This window comes from Sminthopsis crassicaudata, chromosome 2, assembly GCF_048593235.1.
Source record: "Sminthopsis crassicaudata isolate SCR6 chromosome 2, ASM4859323v1, whole genome shotgun sequence".
Taxonomy (NCBI): domain Eukaryota; kingdom Metazoa; phylum Chordata; class Mammalia; order Dasyuromorphia; family Dasyuridae; genus Sminthopsis; species Sminthopsis crassicaudata.
The window spans coordinates 546,315,517-546,337,796 of record NC_133618.1 but is presented as its reverse complement, the minus strand read 5'-3'; the positions used below and the strand labels follow the sequence as shown (position 1 = coordinate 546,337,796).

Genomic DNA, 22,280 nt, shown 5'->3' with positions numbered 1-22,280 from the left:
TCTGTTTATACTTGATCAGGTACACCTACTATTCCTAGTTTTGTCTTACCATTTTTTAATGCAACATACTGGAAATCTAGATGGTATATTCCTAATGTGGTTTTTCACTGTCGTTGACAAAGAAAAGAATTTGTTACAAAAATGCTGACAGATTTGTTCAGTTTTTCACCAACTGATTTTTTTTCTAATTTTCATTTTCAAATGCCCTTGAGATGATCTGGCTTTCTACAACCTTTTTTCTCTATATTACTTCCTTTTTTTGGAGCCCTCAAAATCTTTCACCCTTATTCTCTGAGCTCTTACAAATTATTTTAAACGAGCACAGATTCCAGATAATTCTCTATTCTCTAACAGCAACTCTGCTTGGTTAGGCTACTTAGTTCAGCATGACCACACAATAGAAAGTCCCTTAGGGTCCCTCTTTTTTTCTTTTTCAGTTTCTTTCCCCATCAGATTGTAAGCTCTTTGATGGTAGAGACTGTCTTTCTTTTTCTTAACAGCTCTTAGCACAGACCTGATACAAAGTAAGCACTTAATAAATGTATACTAAATTTAGCTGAATCCTAGAAAATGTGATTCTCCACTTGGCAAGGAGATAAGATTTTCTGTTTGAAGTGGTTTCTGTTCTTTGGACTCCTTATTGTAATGACTACTTTATAACAAGAACATGAATAACTGGAAAAAAGGAGGTGGATTAACCACATAGTGAGAATTAAAATTAGATATGTATCTGCTCCTAAAAAACTGAAGAATTAAAAAGACTTTTAGCACATTGGTTAAATTCTTTATAAATGTTTATAAGACAGAGACAAAAAGTATACAGAATAAAGTGACAGATAGTCCACATGAAGGGAGGAGATACTCACGCTGATCCATTTAAATACTGAAAAAAAATAGATCCTATTATCATATCAAAACCCTTTCAAAATAAGATCAAGTCTATATTCAATGTACAGAAATAATTTTTAAAAAACATTTAAAAATTTAAAAATAAATTAAAAATAAAAAAAACCAAAATATTAATTCTCAAAGTACAAATATACTTTACCAATGCAAGGACAGTTTTCTCTAATTTTAATCCCATCTCTATTCTAGTTGGGAGGAATCCCATTAAGCTAGTGATTTCATGGAGTGAGTAGATTTCAGGATACTTTTTTACTTGTTCAATTGAAGCACTTAAAAATTGCTATAAGAAAACAAACAAAGAAGATCAAGCATGCATATAGGTATTTTTCTAAAAATGTCACAAAAGTAAATCAAAATGCATAATTATTTCAAGTCTAAAAATAAAGATAAAATATCAGTATAACTAAACATAATTCCAAATAAAACAATGAATATAAAAAATCACGTTAGTATCCATTATCCAGATTCTGATTATTCTTATCTTAATTTGTTCAAGTATAATTTCTCATTATAAAGATAAATTTTTAGTATAAAAAAACTAAAACAAACAAGCATATAAAAATCCAAGACAAACAGAAAGCTGTTATTCAGACTGCTGATGTAATCAAACACAAAATCATTAGAAACTTCTTTTTACTGGTTACTGAGACAATTAGAGAAATTAATGGAATTTAAAAATATTGCTTAAAAAAGATAAAAACACCATTAGATGACTTTAAAATCATGTTACCCAAAATATCAAAAACAGAGATGAATTTTAATTTTTAAAATATTTTATTTTTTCCAATTACATGTAAAAACAATTTTTAACATTAATCTTTTAAATTTTGAGTTCTAAATTTTCTTCCTCCCTCATTTTTCTTTCCCTTCATTTAGAACAGGGGTTCTCCAACTACGGCCCATGGGCCAGATGAGCCGGGCTGAGGATGTTTATGTGGCCCTCTGGGTTATGGCAAATGGGCTGAGGGGCAGAGACAGAGTGTGAGTTTTTGTTTTTACTATAGTCCGGCCCTCCCACAGTCTGAGGGGCAATGAACTGGCCCCTATTTAAAAAGTTTGAGGACCACTGATTTAGAAGATAAAAAATATGGTAATATAGGTTGTACATGTATAATCATGCAAAACATATTTCCATATTAGTCATACTGTGAAAGAAAACACAGAGGAAAAAAGAAATCCCAAGAAAAATAAAGTTAAAAAAAAGGATGCTTAGCCCTGCATTCAGATTCCACCAATTCTTTGTCAAGAGAGGGATAGCATTTTTCCTCATCAGCCCTTTGGAATTGTTTTAGATCATTGTATTGCTGAGAGAGTTAAGTTATTCACATTTGATCACCACACAATGTTGTTGTTACTGTATACAACATTCTCCTAATTCTGCTCTTCACTTTGCATTATTTCACGTTCAGTTTTTCTGAAATCATCTTTCTTATAATACAATAGTATTATATCATAATCATAAATAATTTGTTCAGCCACCCCTCAATTGAGAGGTATCCCCTCCATTTCGAATTCTTTGGTGAAGTGAATTATATTTGATTTTAAATGCAAGAATTATCCCCCTTCGAGGGAAAGGGACCTGTATGTGCCAAAATGTTTGTGGCAGCCCTTTTTGTAGTGGCTACAAATTGGAAAATGAATGGATGTCCATCAATTGGAGAATGGTTGGGTAAATTATGGTATCTGAATGTTATGGAATATTATTGTTCTGTAAGAAATGACCAACAGGAGGAATACAGAGAGGCCGGGAAAGACTTACATCAACTGATGCTGAGTGAAACGAGCAGAACTAGGAGATCATTATATACTTCAACAATAATACTGTATGAGGATGTATTCCTTTGGAAGTAGATATCTTCAACATAGAAAAGAGCTAATCCAATTCCAATTGATCAATGATGGACAGAATCAGCTACACCCAGAAAAGGAACACTGGGAAATGAGTATAAACTGTGAGCATTTTTTGTTTTTGTTTTTCTTCCCAGATTATTTTTACCTTCGGGATACAATTCTTCCTTTGCAACAACAACAAAATTTGGTTCTGTACATATATATTGTACCTAGGATATACTGTAAGATATTTAATATGTATGGGAATGCCTGCCATCTAGGGGAGGGGGTGGAGGGAAGGAGGGGAAAAATTCGGAACAGAAAGGAGTACAAGGGATAATGTTGTTAAAATAAAAAAAAAATTACCTATGTATATGTATTGTCAAAAAAAAAGTTATAATTATAAAATGAATTTTAAAAAAGAAAAAAAAACCAAAACATATAACCAGTACAAATGCCAGATAAAATCAATCCAAGTGCAAAAAAAAAAAAAATTATCTCCCTTCTAAACTGCTTGCAAAATATTAATGAAACATGAAAATTTAATTGTGAAGAAAGTTGAAATGCATAATTTTACTCTTAAAGGCCATATTAATTATGCTAACAGGCAAGTGATTGAGGAAACAAAGAATTTCTTTTCTTTGGCATTGAACTACTTCTAATTTCATGACTCTGAGTTACAAATACTTGCTCCATTGCTAAATATAATTTGAGGACCTTTTTGAATTTATTTTTATCAAAAAAGTAGTCTGGGGAAAAAACAAAAAACAAACAAACAAAAAACATTGAAATGCTCTAATAAGCAGCCTTAGCCTTCTGTTTATTTTTCTCCTCTGAACAATTCTTAAAAAAAACCCAAACAAACAAAAAACAAAATAAAACTGGAGCTGTCTTACTCATGCAACTTTCTATCTGCCCTAATCTCACGTTACTCTCAATCCCAGTTTATGCTAACCTCAACTCCTGTATTATTTCTTACCAAGAAGGTAGGTTAAAAGCTAATTGATATAAATGAGGTTTGGGCTTTATTTGCTTAGGATATTTGTTCCTGATTTTTATTGATATCTTTTGTTTTCACTTCATCTTTTATTCCTAAATACATTATTCCTATCTCACCTCTCTAGAGAGCCATTCTTTGTAACAATGAATAAGAGGGGAAAAAAACGAAATTTGGCACATCTGAACAACACTATGCCTCAAAGAGCTAGAATATCAATTGGATTCTTAGGTTTCATTGTATGAACTCAAAAATGTTCAGTTGGTCTAGATGTAGACACTCAAGCAATAACTCTCCCAATCCACCCTGCCTGCAAAGGAGAGGAATTTCCTCATTCCTTCTTCCTGCCCCAATGTCTTCATTATAATATAGATCACTCAGTTATTTATTTATTTATTTATTTGTTTATTTATTTATTTATTTAACTTTTTTTTTTAATATATTGAAGCCATTATTTTCCTGGTAATTTCACTTCATTTTGCATCAAGTTATGTCTTCTCATGCTTCTTCATGGTCTTTATATATTTATCATTTCTAAGGGCACAGTAATATATTACATGAATTTACCATAATTTGTTTAGCCTTTCCCTAACTGATAGCCATTTCTATCTTTGATGTTCTTGGGACACATCTAATAAAGGAATCTATGGGACAAAGGTTTTCGGCATTTTAATCTTTTTCTGAGTATTAACTCCTAACTTCTTTCTAGAATATTTAGATCTTTTTTCCTAAACAATAACCCACATATGTGAGAAAGTTGATTTCATCACTTAATCTTGATAATTTTATTTGTTGACATTTTAAATACTCCTTTGAAGTATTTGGATATTGAACAATCTGCTTACTAGTTTTAAGTTTTTTGTTTTTTTTTTTTCTCAAAAATGTCAAATGTCTTTTTGGTCAAATGTCAGATATCTGTTGACAATTAGGTACAGGTATGAAAGGATATGTTACACGGGACTGAAGTTTGATCTCTGTTTTTTTTTCATTAATGCAGAATAGCAAGGTTATTCAAATAATTTTTTTCACATGCCTTTCTCTTAGCCACTTGCAAAGTTTATTGTTCATTACTGAAATTATGAAATATAATCACTTTATATCTTGGAATTTTAAGATCAGGATATTTTTCTAGAAGAAACCTGCAAATTCTCTCAATTTATGTTTTGTCACTATTCATAAGTTCTAATATAGTCTCCTTAATATTATTTCTTGCACTGTGGAACACAGGTTATCTTACTTGTCATGTATTTTGAGAAACCCTGTAATTCTGAAGTTACTTCTGTGTATCTTGTCTATTATGTTTTCATTTTTTGATTTGAGTTTTTGAATTCTATGTTGAAAGCTCTGATTTCCAAGCTAAATTCATTCCAAATTTTTTCTTTTAAGAGTTTTTTCTTTTCAACTATTCTGGAATTCTTGCTATTGTTTCATGATCTCTGAGAAGTTCACAGGATTCTCTTTTTCATCAGGTAATATTAATTCATTTTCCTTTACATTCTGGCTTGATCAATGTGTTTTGGCATCACTGCACACAGATCATCTTTGTATTATTTTCTTTTCTTTCAAGATAGGTTTTTATTCAGGTTTTCTTTTCTCATTTTTCTTTTAGTCTTTTAGCTTTGCTTTTCCTCTCACCTGCTTTTTCTAATTCCTCCTCACTCTCTGGGCCCTGCCCCTTTTACTTTGCATTTTACACTGGATATTGTGAGGCCTTCTCAGGTCCAGAGACCAAAATCCATTGTCTCCAAGTCAATACTTTAAGTAACCTCATAGGGGAGAGGACTGGCCCTCGTCAGGATTCTTTCCCTCAAGACCTATACAAATTATAGTTCCCTAATTTTCTTTTTTTTTTTTTTTTCCCCTGAGGCTGGGGTTAAGTGACTTGCCCAGGGTCACACAGCTAGGAAGTGTTAAGTGTCTGAGATCACATTTGAACTCAGGTCCTCCTGAATTAAGGGCTGGTGCTCTATCCACTGCGCCACCTAACTCCGCCACCTGGCTGCCCCGAGTTCCCTAATTTTCAAGGATTTTTTGTTTTTGTATTATGGACCCTGTTTTGGCAGGCTGGTGAAGTTTATGGACCCTTTCTCAGAATAATATTTTTAAATACATGATGATTACAAAAGAAACCAATTGCATTTGTCAAATACTGTATTTAATTAACAATATATTTATATCAAATATTCTACTTAAATTAAAAAAAAAAAAAAGTTCAATGATCAGGTTAAAACTCTCTGCCCCAGCAAACACTGTAACATAACAGTAAAGCACCACTCCACCATCTATCAATGTCCCCTTCTGATACACAGATAGGACAAAATCAGCCTCTGCTCTCTTCTACACTCTTGTGGAGGTATGCTTCAGGCAGTCACTGCTAGGAAGGAGCTCTACAGCTGAAGCCCAAATATAAAGTAATCAGTTTGCTTGTGCTCTCTACTCTGAACATACAGAGTTAAACAGAGGTAGGGATGATGAATGGGTACTCTAATAAAATCCTTCAGTATTAATTCATGAGGTTTTTTTCACCTTCCTTTTCAAAAGTAACATGGCACAGTAGACAGAAAGACACATTTGGGTTTTAATCCTACCTCCAACATATCCTGATTGTATAATCTTGGGCAAGTCATTTCCCCTTCATTAATTGAAGATTTTGTGTATAATTCCTTTCTTTTGAAGTTTTGGAATAGAGAAATTTGTAAACTGTAACTACTTCACTATTTTGCCAGTTATGCAATCCTGACAGATATTACTTTTTCAAAGCTTCACTAAAAGTATGCTTTCTGCTCATAAAATTGGGACTGGACCTTCCAAAAAAAACTGAGGATGCAGCTGCTGCAACATAAGTTCTATATATGTATTATTCTGTAAAGACGAATGATTATATTAATAACCAATGATATGGGCAGATCCAAAGTTCCATTCTTCTTTTAAAAGGTTTTTTTTTTTTTTTTTTTTTAAAGTTTAGTCTCTGCTTACATGAACTGATGCTGAATGAAATGAGCAGGACCAGGAGATCATTATATACTTCAACAACAATACTATAAGATGATCAATTCTAGTGGATGTAACCATTTTCAACAATGAGATGAACCAAATCAGTTCCAATAGAGCAGTAATTAACTGAACCAGCTACACCCAGCAAAAGAACTCTAGGAGATGAGTATGAACCATTACATAGAATTTCCAATCCCTTTATTTTTGTCCACCTGCATTTTAGATTTCCTTCACAGGCTAATTATATACTATTTCAAAGTCTGATTCTTTTTGTACAGCAAAACAACTGTTTGAACATGTATACATATATTGTATTTAATTTATGTATATAAATAATACATATTTAACATGTATTGGTCAACCTGCCATCTGGGGTGGGGGGGGGAAGGAGGGAAAAAATTAGAACAAAAGATTTGACGATTGTCAATGTTGTAAAATTACCCATGCATATATCTGGTAAATAAAAACTATTAAAATTAAAAAAAAAAAAAAAAAAAAGTTTAGTCTCTGAAAGAACATTGCTGATGATGAGATTTTTCTTTCTTGTTCAGACATTATCCTGATAGAGTAGTTATTGTGTTCTTCTCAGTTTGGGGGGAAGGAGTTATAAATTCTTTGAATAGACTGACCAAAACAAAGTGATCTGAATATAGATACAATCTCTTTGTCCAAGGGGGACATGATGTCACTCTCAGTGCAATTGTAATTGTAATACTATTCTCATTAATTATTACCCAATCACCTTGGGGAACACCTATTCTTTGCTGTATATAAACTGTGAATCCCACTCCAATCATTGTCTTTTGGTCTAAGAGAGATGGCCAAATGACCATTCTTTTATTAATAAATGTGCTGGCCCTCTTAATAAAATTATTAAATTACCCAGAAACTATGTCTCTTGAACATTTTAAATTGCTATGCTATCTAAATTAAAATTCATCCATATAAGGAAGATCTTGATAATGAAAAATAAAGACTTTTAGGGAATCTAAAATTAAAAACATGTTTTGTTTAAAAAAAGGTCTAAAAAAAAAAAGATCGATATAAATCTCTAAAATCATACTTTGGTAACAATTTCATTAAAACTATCTTTTCTACTCAATGATTCTGGGAAAACAACAATTATTGCTACTTTATTCTAATATGAGAAAATAAATTAGACATTGCACCATGAAACCTATGTTTAGACCCCATAAAATAATGATCACACAACTTCCTTTCAGTTTATATGCAAAAAATTCTCATAATTCTTTTGTAAGTTTTCTTATTTTTACTTTAAAAAGTTTCTCCCATCTTGTTTTTATATCAGTTATAACTCTAAATATATCCTCCTCTCTCTAGAAAATCATTCCCTTATAACTAAAATTAACAATGGAAGAAAAAAGCAGTTGAGAAAAATCAAACGAACATATTATCAATCAAGTCAGCTAGGATATATCATGTTCTAAATCTGTTGTTTCTTGACTCTGCAAAGGAGAGAGGGAGACATATTTTCTTAGCTTTTTTGGTATAAAACACACAGGATTACAAACAAACTAAGCTTGGTTTTTTAACTTTTGTTATTTCTTTTTTTGTTTTTGCTTTTCTCATTTATTTTACAAGAGACAGCTATACTGTTTTCCCAGTTCTGCTTATTTCATTTTATAGCAGTTTATATAAGTCTGTCCACGTCTCTCTGAACTCTTCATAGGCTTCAATTCTTATGCAATTGTAAGACTCCAACATACAATAATACTCTATTTGTTTAACCATTCTCCTAAGAGTATGTATTTTGTTTCTAGTGCTCTATACACAAAATGTGCTGCTCTGAATATTCTAGTGTATATGGGCCCTCTTCTTTCATCTTTTAACTTCTCTGATGATAAGGCTTCACAGTGAAACATGTAGTTATTTAATAAAAGTTCTATTTCAGATTCACAGATATATATATATCTGTGAACAAAACTATAAAAATCCATAAAACTGTAAGTAGCACTTACTTTTGCTGACTGGCATGGTAGAGTAATAATCTCCATATATAGCTGAGTAATTTAATTAAATAATCAAAAATCACTTGATATGTTAAGTTTAATATATGCTGCCTGACATGGTAATATTAAAGTTAATATACAGTCCTGTCAGCACCCTACCTAACCTTACAAAAGGGCAGGGCAAATTTAGCCTTGATGTGAAAAGAAATTCTTAAGAAATCAATGCTATCTCAAAGTAGAATAAACTGTCTCTAAAGATGGAGGAATCTCCCTCACTGAAGTTCTTCTACCATAGAGGAGAACTTATAGAAAAAATTCTTTTCAGAACATATGTTGGGCTAATTCGTCACTGAGATATCTTCCAACTCTGAAATTGTGTGATTCTATGACTGGCACTGCTTATAACATTTTTACTTTTACACTACATGAAAGAGTAAAAGAATTGAGATGTTAATACAAACTGAATATTGGAATTGAAGAAATATTTGCAATTCAACTAAAGCAGGCTAATTATGAATCACTAAAACTGGAAGGGACATTATCTCAAAGATCATTTAATCAAACTCCCACATTTTACCTGAGAAATCCTTTAAATCCCAGGGAAGTTGCTTGTCCAAGTTCACACAAGTAGCAAGAATCAAAGAGACAATTTGTACTCAAGTCTTTTGGTTCTAGAGTGAGTTCTTGTTCTACTCTAGCATTCTGCTTCCTAATGCAAATATTTTAGAACTTTATTACATACTAAGGGCAAATTTTGAAATATCATTGCCTGCTGCTATTGATTTTCCAAAAATGATATTTACAAACATTATTATTCTTTACCTTTGTAAATAGAAGTGCTTCATCTGAGAGTATATCATAATCCTGACTGCAACTTTTTGCAGCATTCTGAAGAAACTTCAGGAATTCAGCAACTTCATCATTTACACATTTTTTCATGTCCTAAAGGGAAAAAGAAAAAAAAGCGGACTAAGGTATAATAATCATTTGAGTGAGAGCTCTGATAATAATTATTCAGGCTGAAGGGTTATAGCAAAGCTATCAGGATATCTGGTAACAAGTGGAGGATTAATGAAGTGTTTTAACACCTTTAAAAATGTCCAGTGATACATTTTAGCACTTTTTAATTTTATTATTGCATTATGTTCATTAAGTGAGTTTTTATATATGTATTGATAAAAATAAATGAATTCAATCTTTTAACCAAATAATTTTAAGCAAACCATATTCTTTAAAGTTACTTTACTATGGCAATCTATGGGCTAGCAGGCATGGAAAATAAATAGATATCCATAAATTCATCTTAAAAACAAAATATTTTAAAATAATGACTTAATAATTTTCTCTATAAGTTCAACATCAACACTTCTTGAAGAAGACTAAAATTCAAAAATTTTAAATAATAAGAATCTCATTCCTTTGGACTAATTTAGAACTTGTTACTTGGTAATAAAGAGACTATCTTTAATGCCTTTTTAAAAATCTGATACAAAAATAATTTAACACTCAATTAATAAATTTTACCTATGACAACTATTTTCAAATACTAAAGAAACATCTATTTACATTAGTTTTATTGCAAGGTCAATAAAACTTGGGCTGATATACTAAACTAAGTCATTCTTATTTTTACCCCTAGTAGGCAAAATTCAGTCAGCATATTTTCAGTTTAAGTACATAGGTACCATGCAAATGGCATGGTTTATAAAAATGCCCCATAATTCAGACTTTTCATTCAATCAGTTTGGCTTCCTCTGCTTATAAGTACCAATTTACTTAAAATGACTTTTCAATTAGATTTCTGAAATCTTTGTCTCTTCACTTTAATCATTTTAAATTATAAATCACTAAAACACAATCTGTTGGTCAGTCATGTCTGATGTTACATACAGACTTTGTCCATGGCATTTTCTTAGCAAAATACTTATGGGGTTTGCCATTTCCATCTCCTGTTCCCATTTGCCATAAGGCAAATAGAGCTTATGTGATTTTCCCAGGGTCACACAATTAGTAAGTATCTGAAGTTGGATTTGAATTCAGATCTTCTAACTCCAAGCCTGGTGCTCTATCCATTGTACCATCTAGCTGCCTTCCAAACACAAGAGACTACACCATCTCTTAAAAGGTGAAAACTGTCCTTTTATTAAGTCTCTACTGTGAAACAAATAAAGATCGGGGAATCCAGCAAAAGCCTTCAAAATTTCAAATTACTTAATCTGACAGAAATGAAGATAAGTTCAGCTTTGGATTTGAAATAAAGAGGAGGCAAATCTTACTTAAACTACTTTAAAAATACAGAAATGCAAAATAAAGGGAAGCTCATTATATCTTAGCCATTTCCTTAACAACTGTAATTTACTGACTGCCTGATAAAGCAGGAATTAAAGAAAAACACAAATTCTAGCTTTCAAAGAATTTGTAAAATATCGGACTTGAAGTTTTATAAATGCAGACACTATGCCTTGAATTTGTATTTCTTAGTTACTTAAACATTTTTCACACACAATATGCTTCAATACTTCCAAAGATCCATAACTTCATCAGTATTTCTTAATAAATGAATTTATAAGCTCTATGGCCAAGAAAACCACCTGTTATTTGTAGAAGTTAAGAAGCTTCTCTTTATCTTGTTATGCTAGTTAGCAGATGAAACACATAGTCCATTATTGCAATCTGAAGTCTTTTTAGCTTGTTAGAAAGGAGCAAACACATAGCTTTTAAATCCAGCCTTTAAAAATACAATCTTACTCCCAAGCCATAAGGAGGTATAGATCATGAAATCATAGATTTCAAGTAGAAAAGCCCTTAGAGATCTGAGACCAGCTATCATATTTTATAGATAAGGAAACTGAGGCTCAGAGAGAAGTAATTATATTCTGTCACATAGCAAAATAGTATCTGAAAAAGGACTCAACACTAAGTCTTCCTAAGAATACTTCTGAAACTACTAGACTTAAGTCTATTATTTCTGATGAAAATGCACTTAATAATAAGCTTCATATAGTGCTTTAAGACATCCACAGCTCTTTACATGAATTAGTTCATTTAATTCTCAAAACAACTCTGAGTGTACCCAATAAACAACTTTTGTATGAATCTGTCAGTTCAAATATTTTATGTCCTATTATATTCAATTAAATCTCAAAACAACTGTGAAACAGGTTAAAAATAGACTATTCCCATTTATTATGAAAATGAAGCACAGGGAATGAAATATATTTTCATCTTTGAAATATTAAAGCTCTTTTCACTCAAAACTTTAATACAAATGTTTTTTAACTGTTTTTAAGTGGAAAGTTACAAAATAAATTTTGTCAATATTTTCTAAAGAAACAGAAGGATAAAATACATACCATGTACTGGAAATATTCCTTCTTATTTAACCCTACTGTCTTGAAATTTATAGGCTTTTTTGAATATTTATTGTGTAAATCCACATAACTTTTCTGTTCTCTTTCTGAGAAACGAGAGAAATAAGGATAAGGAATTCTTGGTTCTGGGAAGGGAACAATTTCTATTGTGGTTTTAACATCCCCATTTGCTTGAGTTGCTGAATTAACTGCTGGTTCATTTTCCACAGGGTTTGCTGATGCATCCAAATTTTCTCCTATAGGTCTGAAATGAGGGGGAAAAAATTAATTATAATTTAGAAGTACTTGTTGTTTTTTTTTTAACCATGAAGATTGGTATTTGAAAAATAGGGCTGACAGTTGTAGAGTTTCTTGATTCTGAATCACCAGGCAGAATACATCATGATTAACAGAGTAAATTCTAGAGTACCATCAAAACTCTACCACCTGCATCTTGAAGCATTGGCATTTATTATAGATTAAAGATTCTGCAAGACATTGTTGCATCACAAGCTTACCTTTCAGCTGATATACAGAAAAAGAAAGACAGATACTGGTCTTACACATTTCACTTATTCTTTATGAATAAGGGAGTCTTTTCACTTATCCATCCAGGTGTTATATTTATTTGCAGATTTAATTACAAAGCTTTAATATATTTTTCTTGTTATAAATTATCTGTAATTAAGCTCAAATTCCTGTGTAAGAAAAACAAATTAGTATGATTATCAGTGGCAACTAAACATAGATTTTGCTACAGTGGAGTGGTGCAATCTGAATTAACAATTATTAGGTTTTCAATTTCAGAAATTCAAAATTCTGAAACACTGAAGAGAACCTCTGAACTTGGCTCTTCTTATCCCATCCCTCAAAATCAATCGATAGTTTTATTAGAGATTTTGTACAAATATTTATAGCAGTCATGGGCATACCGAAACCCCATGTCTCACAAGCAAAATTTTTTTTATGCTCTCTTACTTGTAGGGGAAAAAAAAAAATCAGATAATTATAGTTATGTTAGTGGGGACCTGTTTTTTTTTTAATAGTAAAAAGGCACTAAGGAGAAACAAATAAATTAGTCCCAAGATTCTACTATATTTATTTATGCATTACTAAGCTCTTATGAATAATGAAGTATGTATATGCAAGATTTTTTTCCTGTTCATAACAGTCTTACTTTGCAAATTAAAATGCTTTAACAAGAAATCAATCATGATTAAAAAACAAGTCTACACTGCAAAAAATAGTTAGCCAGAAATAAAGCAAAAATTCAAGATCTGCTGATTTTGAAAGTTCAGATAGCTAGTAGACAATTCCACTTGTTAATAAGTAAGTGGGAAATAGAGAAAGGATCCTAGGAATAGACACTAAAGGTAGGCTCTAAAAATAATGCAGGTTAAAGAAGACATAGTTAAACTACTAAGCTTTCTCCAATAACTGTTTAAAAATAAGCATATTTTAGGTTAACAAAATGAACATTAACTGCTGATCTTGGGAGAAATGTATTACAGCAAATTGATTTCTCACAAGAAAAAGTCTCGAGAGCTATTCAAACCTAACAGTATCATGTCCACAACTCTTAACAATACTGCTTCACAGCTGTCTCTCTAAATATGAGAACATGTCTGTCCTTGTGGCACAAACTGGCAAATTTAATTAAGCTACAGCAGCAACAAGATGCTGACTCAGATATGCCAATGCAGGAATGTCAAGAAATTCTAGCAGCTTAAATTGGCTACATTCAGCAAAGAATGAAGTGGCAGCACATCAAGATCATTTCATTGTGGAGTGGCTGTCAAAATCTTCATCAAGATACAAACCAAAAGCATCTGACAGGGCTTCTCTAACCACATTTACAGTATTATATTTTATTTCAGTTGATGTTTTGAAGTTTTTTCCCTTCATTTTGTCAACTACCTACTCATCTGTTCTATTCAGATGTCCTATGAAAAAGAAGAATGAGTGTATATGTATGCAAAACTGCACTATTTCCAATATGTAAACTTTAAAGAATTTACTTTAAAAAAATTTATAGAATGCTCCTTCTACCCTACTCTATGAAGTCTAATTCTTAATTTTGATTATATTTTCCTTAGTCTACACTATAACTTAAAAACTTTCTAACATTAAGCCTCTACTCAGTTAATTTTTTCACTCTAACTTAAAACCAAAAGCTACCCATAACACCATGGCAGAGTTTTTAATTCTTGAAATTCTCAGAAAATATTCATGTATAAGTTAAAGGAAAGTTATACAAAAAAAAGAAAAGAAAAGAAAAGAAAAAAAGTCCTCCCCCTTGAAATTTTTCACTAAAGTTTTAAACAAAAATTTTTCACTGGGAAGCAAAGACTAGAAACTGAATTAAAATTTCTAGTTATGTCTTAACATGTAAACAATCATACTACATAACATTTTCCACACACTGTAACAATGATTCACAATCCCTGCTTGAACTAGAAAATATTCTTGTCATGTAATTGTCCTTCCTTTATTTTTCTAAGCCATGAGAAAAATCAGTTACTGGCTTTTTTCCATTTGGTTTAGCAAATTTTGATTTTAAAGAAAAGCACATTTCAGTTACAAGTTCAGCACAAAAGCACAAAATAATGAACAAAAAATATACAAAGAGAAAATGTATTCCATGCCACTGTAAAAAAGCTGCAGGAGGAAAAGGAAAAAATTATTCCAGCTATATACAGAACTATAATACATTCGCATCTAGAATGTTACTCATAATTTCGTATGGTTCAAAGAAGCAGTTACTGTGCTAAAGAAGATCAATTAAAATGGTTAAGGAAGCAAACACAGCATGATGGATATTCATAAGACCCTAGCCTAGAAAGATAGAACCTATTAGGAGATAGAAACCAAAGTTTATAAAATCAAAAAGGGCATAAGAAAACATGGAAACAAAAGTGTGTTCATCAAATCCTAATGTACTAGCAACACAATAATGATGTAGTGGTATCAAACAAACCCTTCAAAAGCCAGAAAAAAAAACAGGTGATTGGCAGTGACAAGTAAGGCAGAAAGGACTCTCTAGAGCAGTGAGGACTAAGAAAGGCCAGTAAATTTAGCAATAAAGTAATCATTAATACTTGGAGAAAGAAGTTTCTAAAAAAGGTACAGGAAAAAAGCCAGATTACAAAGGCTTGAGGATTGGAAAGTGAGAAGGGAGATACAATGAGAATAATTTTTTTTTTTTTTTTTTTTTTGGTCTGACCTAGACTATTGAAACTAATTGGTCTTCACCTGGCTTCACTTCTCTCCAATCTATCCTCCACTACCAGCCAAAACGATATTCTTGATATTCCTGATATTTTGCTAATGTCATTAGGATAAAGCACAAATTCTTCTGGCTCCAGCCTACTTTTAGAGGTTTATTTCATATATGAATTCCTTGAAGTCAGGCAGTTCCAGCTTTGAATATTCCTACCACCGAGTGCCCTCTTGGTATGCCATGCTTGGCACAGTGACCTACCTCTCATTCACTAAACATTACGTTCCTTCTTTGCCTCTCTTCCTGAAGCCTGAAATAAACACTTTTACTTCCACCTCACAGAAGCCTTGGCTTCCTTGAAAGCCCAGCTGATGTGCTTCATCCAACAGAAAATCTAACCAAAGCTTCCCAAAAGCTCATGCTCTCCCTGTAAATTAGTCTGTACTTACTATCTGTATGATATGACATCTCTCCCAACAGTTCCTTAAGGGGAAGAACTATTTTGTTTTGTCCTTGAATAATGATTATCTGTCTACCCTTTCTTAATGAATGAATGCACTGTTTTTACTTTTCAATGAAATAAAATCAGTAGAAAGTTTTAAATTAAAGAAAAAAAATTCTTCTGCCAATTTAAATAGTAGGCACTTTGTACCTTCATGTTTGTGGGTTTTTTGTTTTGTTTTGTTTTGTTTTAAGACATATTTAAACTAGTAAGTAATCAATATCACAATTATTTAAGGAAAAAAAGAAAGAATGGAGAATGGACCTCGGGTAACCTTATAAATTTTCAATTAAATATGAAAATTTAATAAATTTTATGAATGAAATACAAGATGAAAGAAAAGAAAAATTAGTTTTTACCTTTTGGACAAAATAAGTAGTTCCTTTAAAGTAGGAGTCAAAGAATATTCTTCATATTTTTCTTGCGAGAAAAATACATCCAGACCATTTTTTGGTGAAACATCCCTATGAAGCAAAGCAATTTACTTGCATCGGAGAATTTAGTATCTTTATCAGAATTAAAATGTCACAAGTGAAGCCTGCCCACCCATGATTTAAAGTGGGCATTATTTGCATTTTCAAGTCTTTATTTTGCTAAAATGCAAATTTTGTCCAACAAAATAAAAACAAAAACTACTGAAGGCTTGTTGCTTTAGAATGATTTTCTCAAGTTGTTAGTGTTTTTCTGGGGGGAAGTGAGAGATATACCATTTTGACAGGAAAAAGTTGCTAAAGGATATTTACATGCTAAAGGACTTCTATTAATTTCAGCATTTTACTTTTCCCATCTTGGCAAGTGAGAATGGTCATGTTAACAATCAAGTCAGTATTATTTGGTAGGTTCTAATAAGCTTGGGACCAGTTTATCTAAGTTTAGAAAGGCTCATCATCATAAGGTTGGTTCAACAAGTGAAGACTTTTTTTGATCATGTCAAAAGAAAAATCCATCCACTAAAATGTAAGAAGACTATTTATACTCGTGGTATGATGAACTAATGAAACTACTCATTTTTGCATATGACATAATTACATTCACTAAGCATTTATTTATAACTGCAATGAATTCTAGCATGTATATGTAAAACCCTATAGTTTGAATAACAACGAAGCCTTTTTTCAAAATGTGAGATTTCATTTTTGCCTGTTCTCAAAATGAAAATCTAACTGTATAAAAGTGAAAATTTGTCCATACCATATTATATATAGAGTATTACAGTATATTTGATTTTTTTCTCAAAGTTTTTCTAAAACATTCATCCAAAGAGTTAGGTGTAAAAATGGTGAAATTATGATTTCTTATTCTTAGCCCGTGTCTTTAGTCAATTACAACTTTCAAAATGCTTGCATATACTATCTTATTTGAGCTTCACAATAGTCCTGGTATGTACAACAGGTTTATATATTTTTAAAATAAGCAAACTAAAGCCCAGGGAGAACAAATACTTTGCTCAAAGTTACATGGATTATGGAATGCAGAACTCAGAATACTCAGAATCAGAATGCAGGACTTCTGATTTCTAATTCAGAACTATTTCCAACAAATTATATCTCTAGTATTAAGGAATAAGCAAAAAGCTTACTGTTAAAATGTCAAAGAAATTTTTTACCTCAAAATTTTACTCACAATGCTCGCAAAACCAAGGTCTCTGAACTATAAGAATTTTATACAGTTGTTAAAGTAGAATGTATTATAACATTCTGCTTTAACTTAATGAAGAATATATTAGTTTAGAGTAAAAAGCTAAAACATATGGCACATATGTCTGTGCTTTTTTCTTTAATCCTGTTTTTTCTTTTCTGAACAGCATAAGATGAAGGTTAAATAAAGAGGTGTTAGGATACAAGAAGAACTCACAAACATTCCCCTCCAGGTAATCAGTAGCCAAATCAAACAGAATGAAGCCCCAGAAAAATTTCCAAATTCTGAGGTGCAGTCATTTCTTGAGAAAAACCAACTGGGCAAGTCTAAGAGTTCAGGCTGGAGCAATTTCTAGGGCACTCAGTACCTAGTTGAAGTCTTGAAATGAGACTTGATGTCTGTACAAATTGCACCAAATTCTCCTAGATTGAAATTCTTCACCCCCACCTCCATGTTCTTTTAAGGACATGACAATAGATTTAACTCACCAATTGAGCACTGGATTGCCCATAGACATCCTGCATAGTCTTGTTCCACTAAAACACAAAATGCTGCTGCCCTAGATTCAATGGAGTTTAGATGCCCTAATGTCCACCTGGGAAAAAGTAGGGAACCAGAGTCAAATACATGGAGGTAAGCATTATTGTAGCAGAAAAAGTCAATATGACTAGACTGAACAAAAGTAATTAGCTGACCTGAAAGTTTATTTCCTTCCTATCCTCATAACACCCAACTCTTTAAAGTGAATTTGATGTTGAGTTTTTCATTCTGTTGCAAATCATCATCAGAGACAAATGAAATTCTCTCATGGTTATCATTATTTAGGATAAGTAATATTTCTGTTCTGAACATCAATGAGAAATAATACTGCTTTACATTTGCATATGGTATTTTAAGTTTATAAAGCACTTTCACATATTTGACCTTCTCAACAACTCTGTAAAACTACTAGACTACAAGAATTATTTTATTCTTTTTGCTGATGGGGAAATTGGGAACTACATAGATTAAGTGATTTTTCCCACTACCAATATAAGAGAGCTGAAGTGCACACATACAAAATTCTTAATTCTAAGATTAATGTTTTTTCCATTACACCTTAGTCTCTTGAAAAACTCACTGACTGGATGCTTTACATCAAGCCTGAGGTCTTTCAAAGACCACCATGGTATAGTTGAAATTGCATTAGATTTGTTATCAGAGGATTTGGGTTTGAATATGGCTCTAGTATATAATTATCTCACTGGTCTTCATTTTCTCATTACAAAGTGAGGACTGGTCTAAATTATCTTCAAGGCTCTTTTCAGGTCTAAATTTATACAGCCCACAAAAGTGTATTCCTGCTCATAAATCATCAATTATATATTGAAGCAAGTCAGTTTAAACTAATTAAATTCAATGAACAGAATCTCATGTCAATAAAAGATATAAATTGACTCTAGGAAAGATACTCCTGAATTCAGCATTCTATCTTCAGTCTCTGATCAGGCTGTTTCTTCATTTCTAGAACGTTCTTGCTCCTAAACATCACCTCTTGGAATCCTTAACCTCCTTTAAAAGATTCAGCTCAGACTCACTAAACTTATTTATTATAAACACCGCACTCTTGTTAGCTGCTGGGGGGGGGGAGGGGCGGTACATGTACAAAAATGAAACAGTTCCTGCCCTTAATGAGCTTCTATTCTTACTGAGATTTGGAGCTGGAAGGAATCTTCAGAGCTATTTATTCCAACTCCTTCATTTTACAGATAAGGAAAAAAGAACCCAGGGAAGTTAAGTTGAAGGATTTCAACTCAGATCTTCTAACTCCAGGTCCTCTTTCCACTGCACCACGTTCTACATATATAGAAAAGTAAATGTAAAATAGTTATTAAAGTAACATGGTGGATGAAAAGGCTCTAGCAATGGGAAAAAAATGAGACCAGATAGGCCTCAAGCATCAGTTGGCAGCTGAGTTCACACTAGGTAAGTGATTTAAAGAGGCTGAAGTAAAAAGTGCCCTCCAAGCTTAAAGGTCACAGCCCTTGCACAAAGACAAAGAAACGGGAGACAGATTTTTCTTATTTCCTAGCTATCAGTGCTCTTCCTTCAAAATACCAATTATTCAACCCCTTTCCTCCAGCAGAATTCTCTGAGATCAGGGACTGGTTTGGTTTTGTATTTGTAGCCCCAGCACAGTGGCCGGAGCATACTATTTGTCTACTAAATATTTCATGGATTAACTAAATGGAAAGTTATACTTTTAGAACTAAAATGGACTTTAGAAATCATTTAATTCAATCTAATTTTACTGATGAGAAAGCTGAGGTTTTAAAAAGTTAAGTAGCATTATCTAAAAACATCAAACTATCCTATCAGTCCATCCACCGAGCTGTGGGCTGGTCTTTAATTTAATTAATCATTTAATTAATAATGACCATGGTCATTAGTTTTCTCACTGAAAACTAAAACAATGTAATCCACAAATCCTTCATGACCCTTCCCAAGTGCTAGCATACCCCTCCCCCTCAAATATCTCACATCTACTTTGCATGTTTTGTGCATAAACATAAGTCTCCCCAGCAAAGAACAAACTTCCTGAGCTTAAGGGTTTGCCCATTCCTCTTTGCATCTAAGTGCTTGGCACATAGCAGAGGCTTCTAAACTTGATGGACAAGCTGGTCTCCAAAGAGAAAATGCGCTTTGAAAGCAAATTGTTAAATCACTAAGTGTAAAAGAGCATTTCCCTAAGTCACAGAACTATAAATCTCTAACTGGAAGTTAACTAGTCCACCAGCTTCTTTTCAATGAGGAAATTAAAGGCAAGTCTAGTTAAAGGCTTTGCCCAAAGTATAAGCCAATTATCAGAGAGGCCTGGAAGCCTGTTTCCAGTGATTCACCAGTAATGTTACACTGCATCAGATGTCAGCCTCATCGATGAATACCTTGCTTAGTGTCAATGAGCAGCGTCTAAATGTACAGGAATAAGTGACCTGAAAAAAGGGGGGTGGAGGAGGGGGAGGAACGCTTTGGTCCGATTGGCTTATTTTACAAGAGATGCACAGGACACTTATTGAGCTTCCTTCAAACATTGCTAGGCGTTATTTCCCCGGCTTTACAAAGCGGAATGTTGAGGTCCGGGTCCCGGCCCAGAACTAACTACATTCTGACTTTAAGGAGCTCTTCCCTGGGAGCCCCAGCACTACGCTTTTGGGCTCGGCTGGAGCTGGGTATAAATTGTTCCTCTCCGGTGGAAGGCAGGGGCGGTGTCGAGCATCTCCGTGACCCGGTCAGCGCCCCGCATACAGTAGGTGCTTAACAAAAGGGGGCGGGGAGGTGGGAAGCCCGGAGGAACGCGGGAGACAAAACAGGGATGAGCGGGGAAGGGGAGCCGGCTACGGTGGGAGAAGCAGAGCCGGAGCTTGGGAGCGGGCGAGAGGGGCGGTGCGGACACCCGGCCGGGGTCGCCATATTCCCAGCCCCGTCCCCAAGAAGAGCGCTGGCGTGGTCCGGGCCCGGCCGCGGGAAACCTACAGCGCCCGGCATTCCCGGGCCCTCCTCGCCCCCTCTCTCCGTCTCTCTGGCTCGCCCGCCTACCTCGGGCTCCCAGCCCCGCGGCGACGCCACGACAGCAACACGACAGAGTGACTTCCCCCCGCGCTGCCCACCCTTCCTCAGACTGCGCCCGGCGGCGCCCGCGGAGTCTCCCCTTTAAAGGGCGCGTGCGTACACCGCGTGGTGCGCGTGATGACGTCGATGGCTTCTGAAAGTGAAGCGGGAATCTGACCAATCGAGACGGAGATCTCGGCTTGGAGTCCGGCCGAGCCTCGGATGCTGAGGGATTCTCCTTTTCTCAGTGATTAGCGGCGCACTTTGTAACAGGGCCGACCACCCCCTATTCCTCCTCACTGTTCTGGGGTCGGGATTACAGCTGCTAAAGCAGAGCGGGGTTTACAAATTCTTCCTCGTTTTTTTGCACAAATATCTTACCCATCTGCGTACACAGTGCTCCCCTTTCCCTTGTAACAAAGGGTTAAGCACCCAAACAGTCCGACAGCCTGAGTAACCGTTCTGTGCCCAGGCCCCCTCGCTCGACCCCCCCACCTGTCCCACGGAGTCCCACAGACAGACACACCGCGAGCCGCCTCTCCCATCTCTGGGACCCAGAACGGTCCGTTTGGTTAAACTGGGCTGAAATGTTAGTGCTCTCTTCACTTGTACTTCTCAACGCTTTATTGAGAAAATGCTGGAAAATCAAAGTGATAAACATTTATTAAGTGCCTACTAAATCCCAGAAACTCTAGATCTCATTAGTTGCTGGCCCATACCAGGCTCTTTAAGAATTCTTGTTAACATTTCATGGATTGGACTGGTGCACCTGTGGTTTTTATCTACACTGATGGAAGATAGGAGTGGCGGAAAGAATTAAAAAGGGGATAACGTACTAACTTTTTTGTTTGGCTTTGGAACGGATTCATTTTTAAAGAAGTTTGTAGTTTAGGTAGGAGGAAGTTAAGTTCTTAAACTAGATATGCTTCCTACTTAGACTCGGATTAGTCTTCTAAAATTAGTTTACATTTTCTGTGACACTCGAATACAATGGTAGCTACAGGAAGTGGATACTCCTCCCCTCCCCCACCCCAGAAGAAGCAAGCCATTTGGAGATTAAAGATTTTTGTGGGGACAACGCACCAAGTGGAGAGTTTACAAATAGATGGCTAAGAGCAGATTGTAGTTCTGATGATGGATCCAGAGCTAGATTAAATACATAATACAAGATTTGATTTCTTTTTTCTTTTTTTTTTTTGGCTGAGGCAATTGGGGTTAAGTGACTTGCCTGGGGTCACACAGCTAGGAAGTGTCAAGTGTCTGAGATCAAATTTGAACTCAGATT

At 34.0% G+C, this 22,280-nt stretch overlaps 1 protein-coding gene across 4 annotated transcripts in view; it reads right to left on the bottom strand.

The window, feature by feature from the left end:
- The window catches only part of ICE2 (interactor of little elongation complex ELL subunit 2), a 57,887-nt gene extending 36,773 nt beyond the window's left edge, over positions 1–21,114 (bottom strand). Inside the window, exons 1-7 of one of the 4 annotated variants that reach the window (XM_074294934.1) lie at positions 20,984–21,105; positions 19,096–19,243; positions 17,896–18,002; positions 16,129–16,233; positions 12,051–12,312; positions 9,520–9,639; positions 1,049–1,186 (exon numbers count right to left, since the gene is read on the bottom strand). In XM_074294934.1, coding sequence (XP_074151035.1) covers positions 1,049–1,186; positions 9,520–9,639; positions 12,051–12,312; positions 16,129–16,233; positions 17,896–17,924 — 654 coding nt within the window. In that variant the 5' untranslated portion in view covers positions 17,925–18,002; positions 19,096–19,243; positions 20,984–21,105. Of the gene's footprint in view, positions 1–1,048; positions 1,187–9,519; positions 9,640–12,050; positions 12,313–12,565; positions 12,746–16,128; positions 16,234–17,895; positions 18,003–19,095; positions 19,244–20,983 lie in introns of those variants that run through there. The other 3 variants (XM_074294933.1, XM_074294935.1, XM_074294936.1) reach the window with 3 other exon arrangements.
- Positions 21,115–22,280: the final 1,166 nt, after the last annotated feature.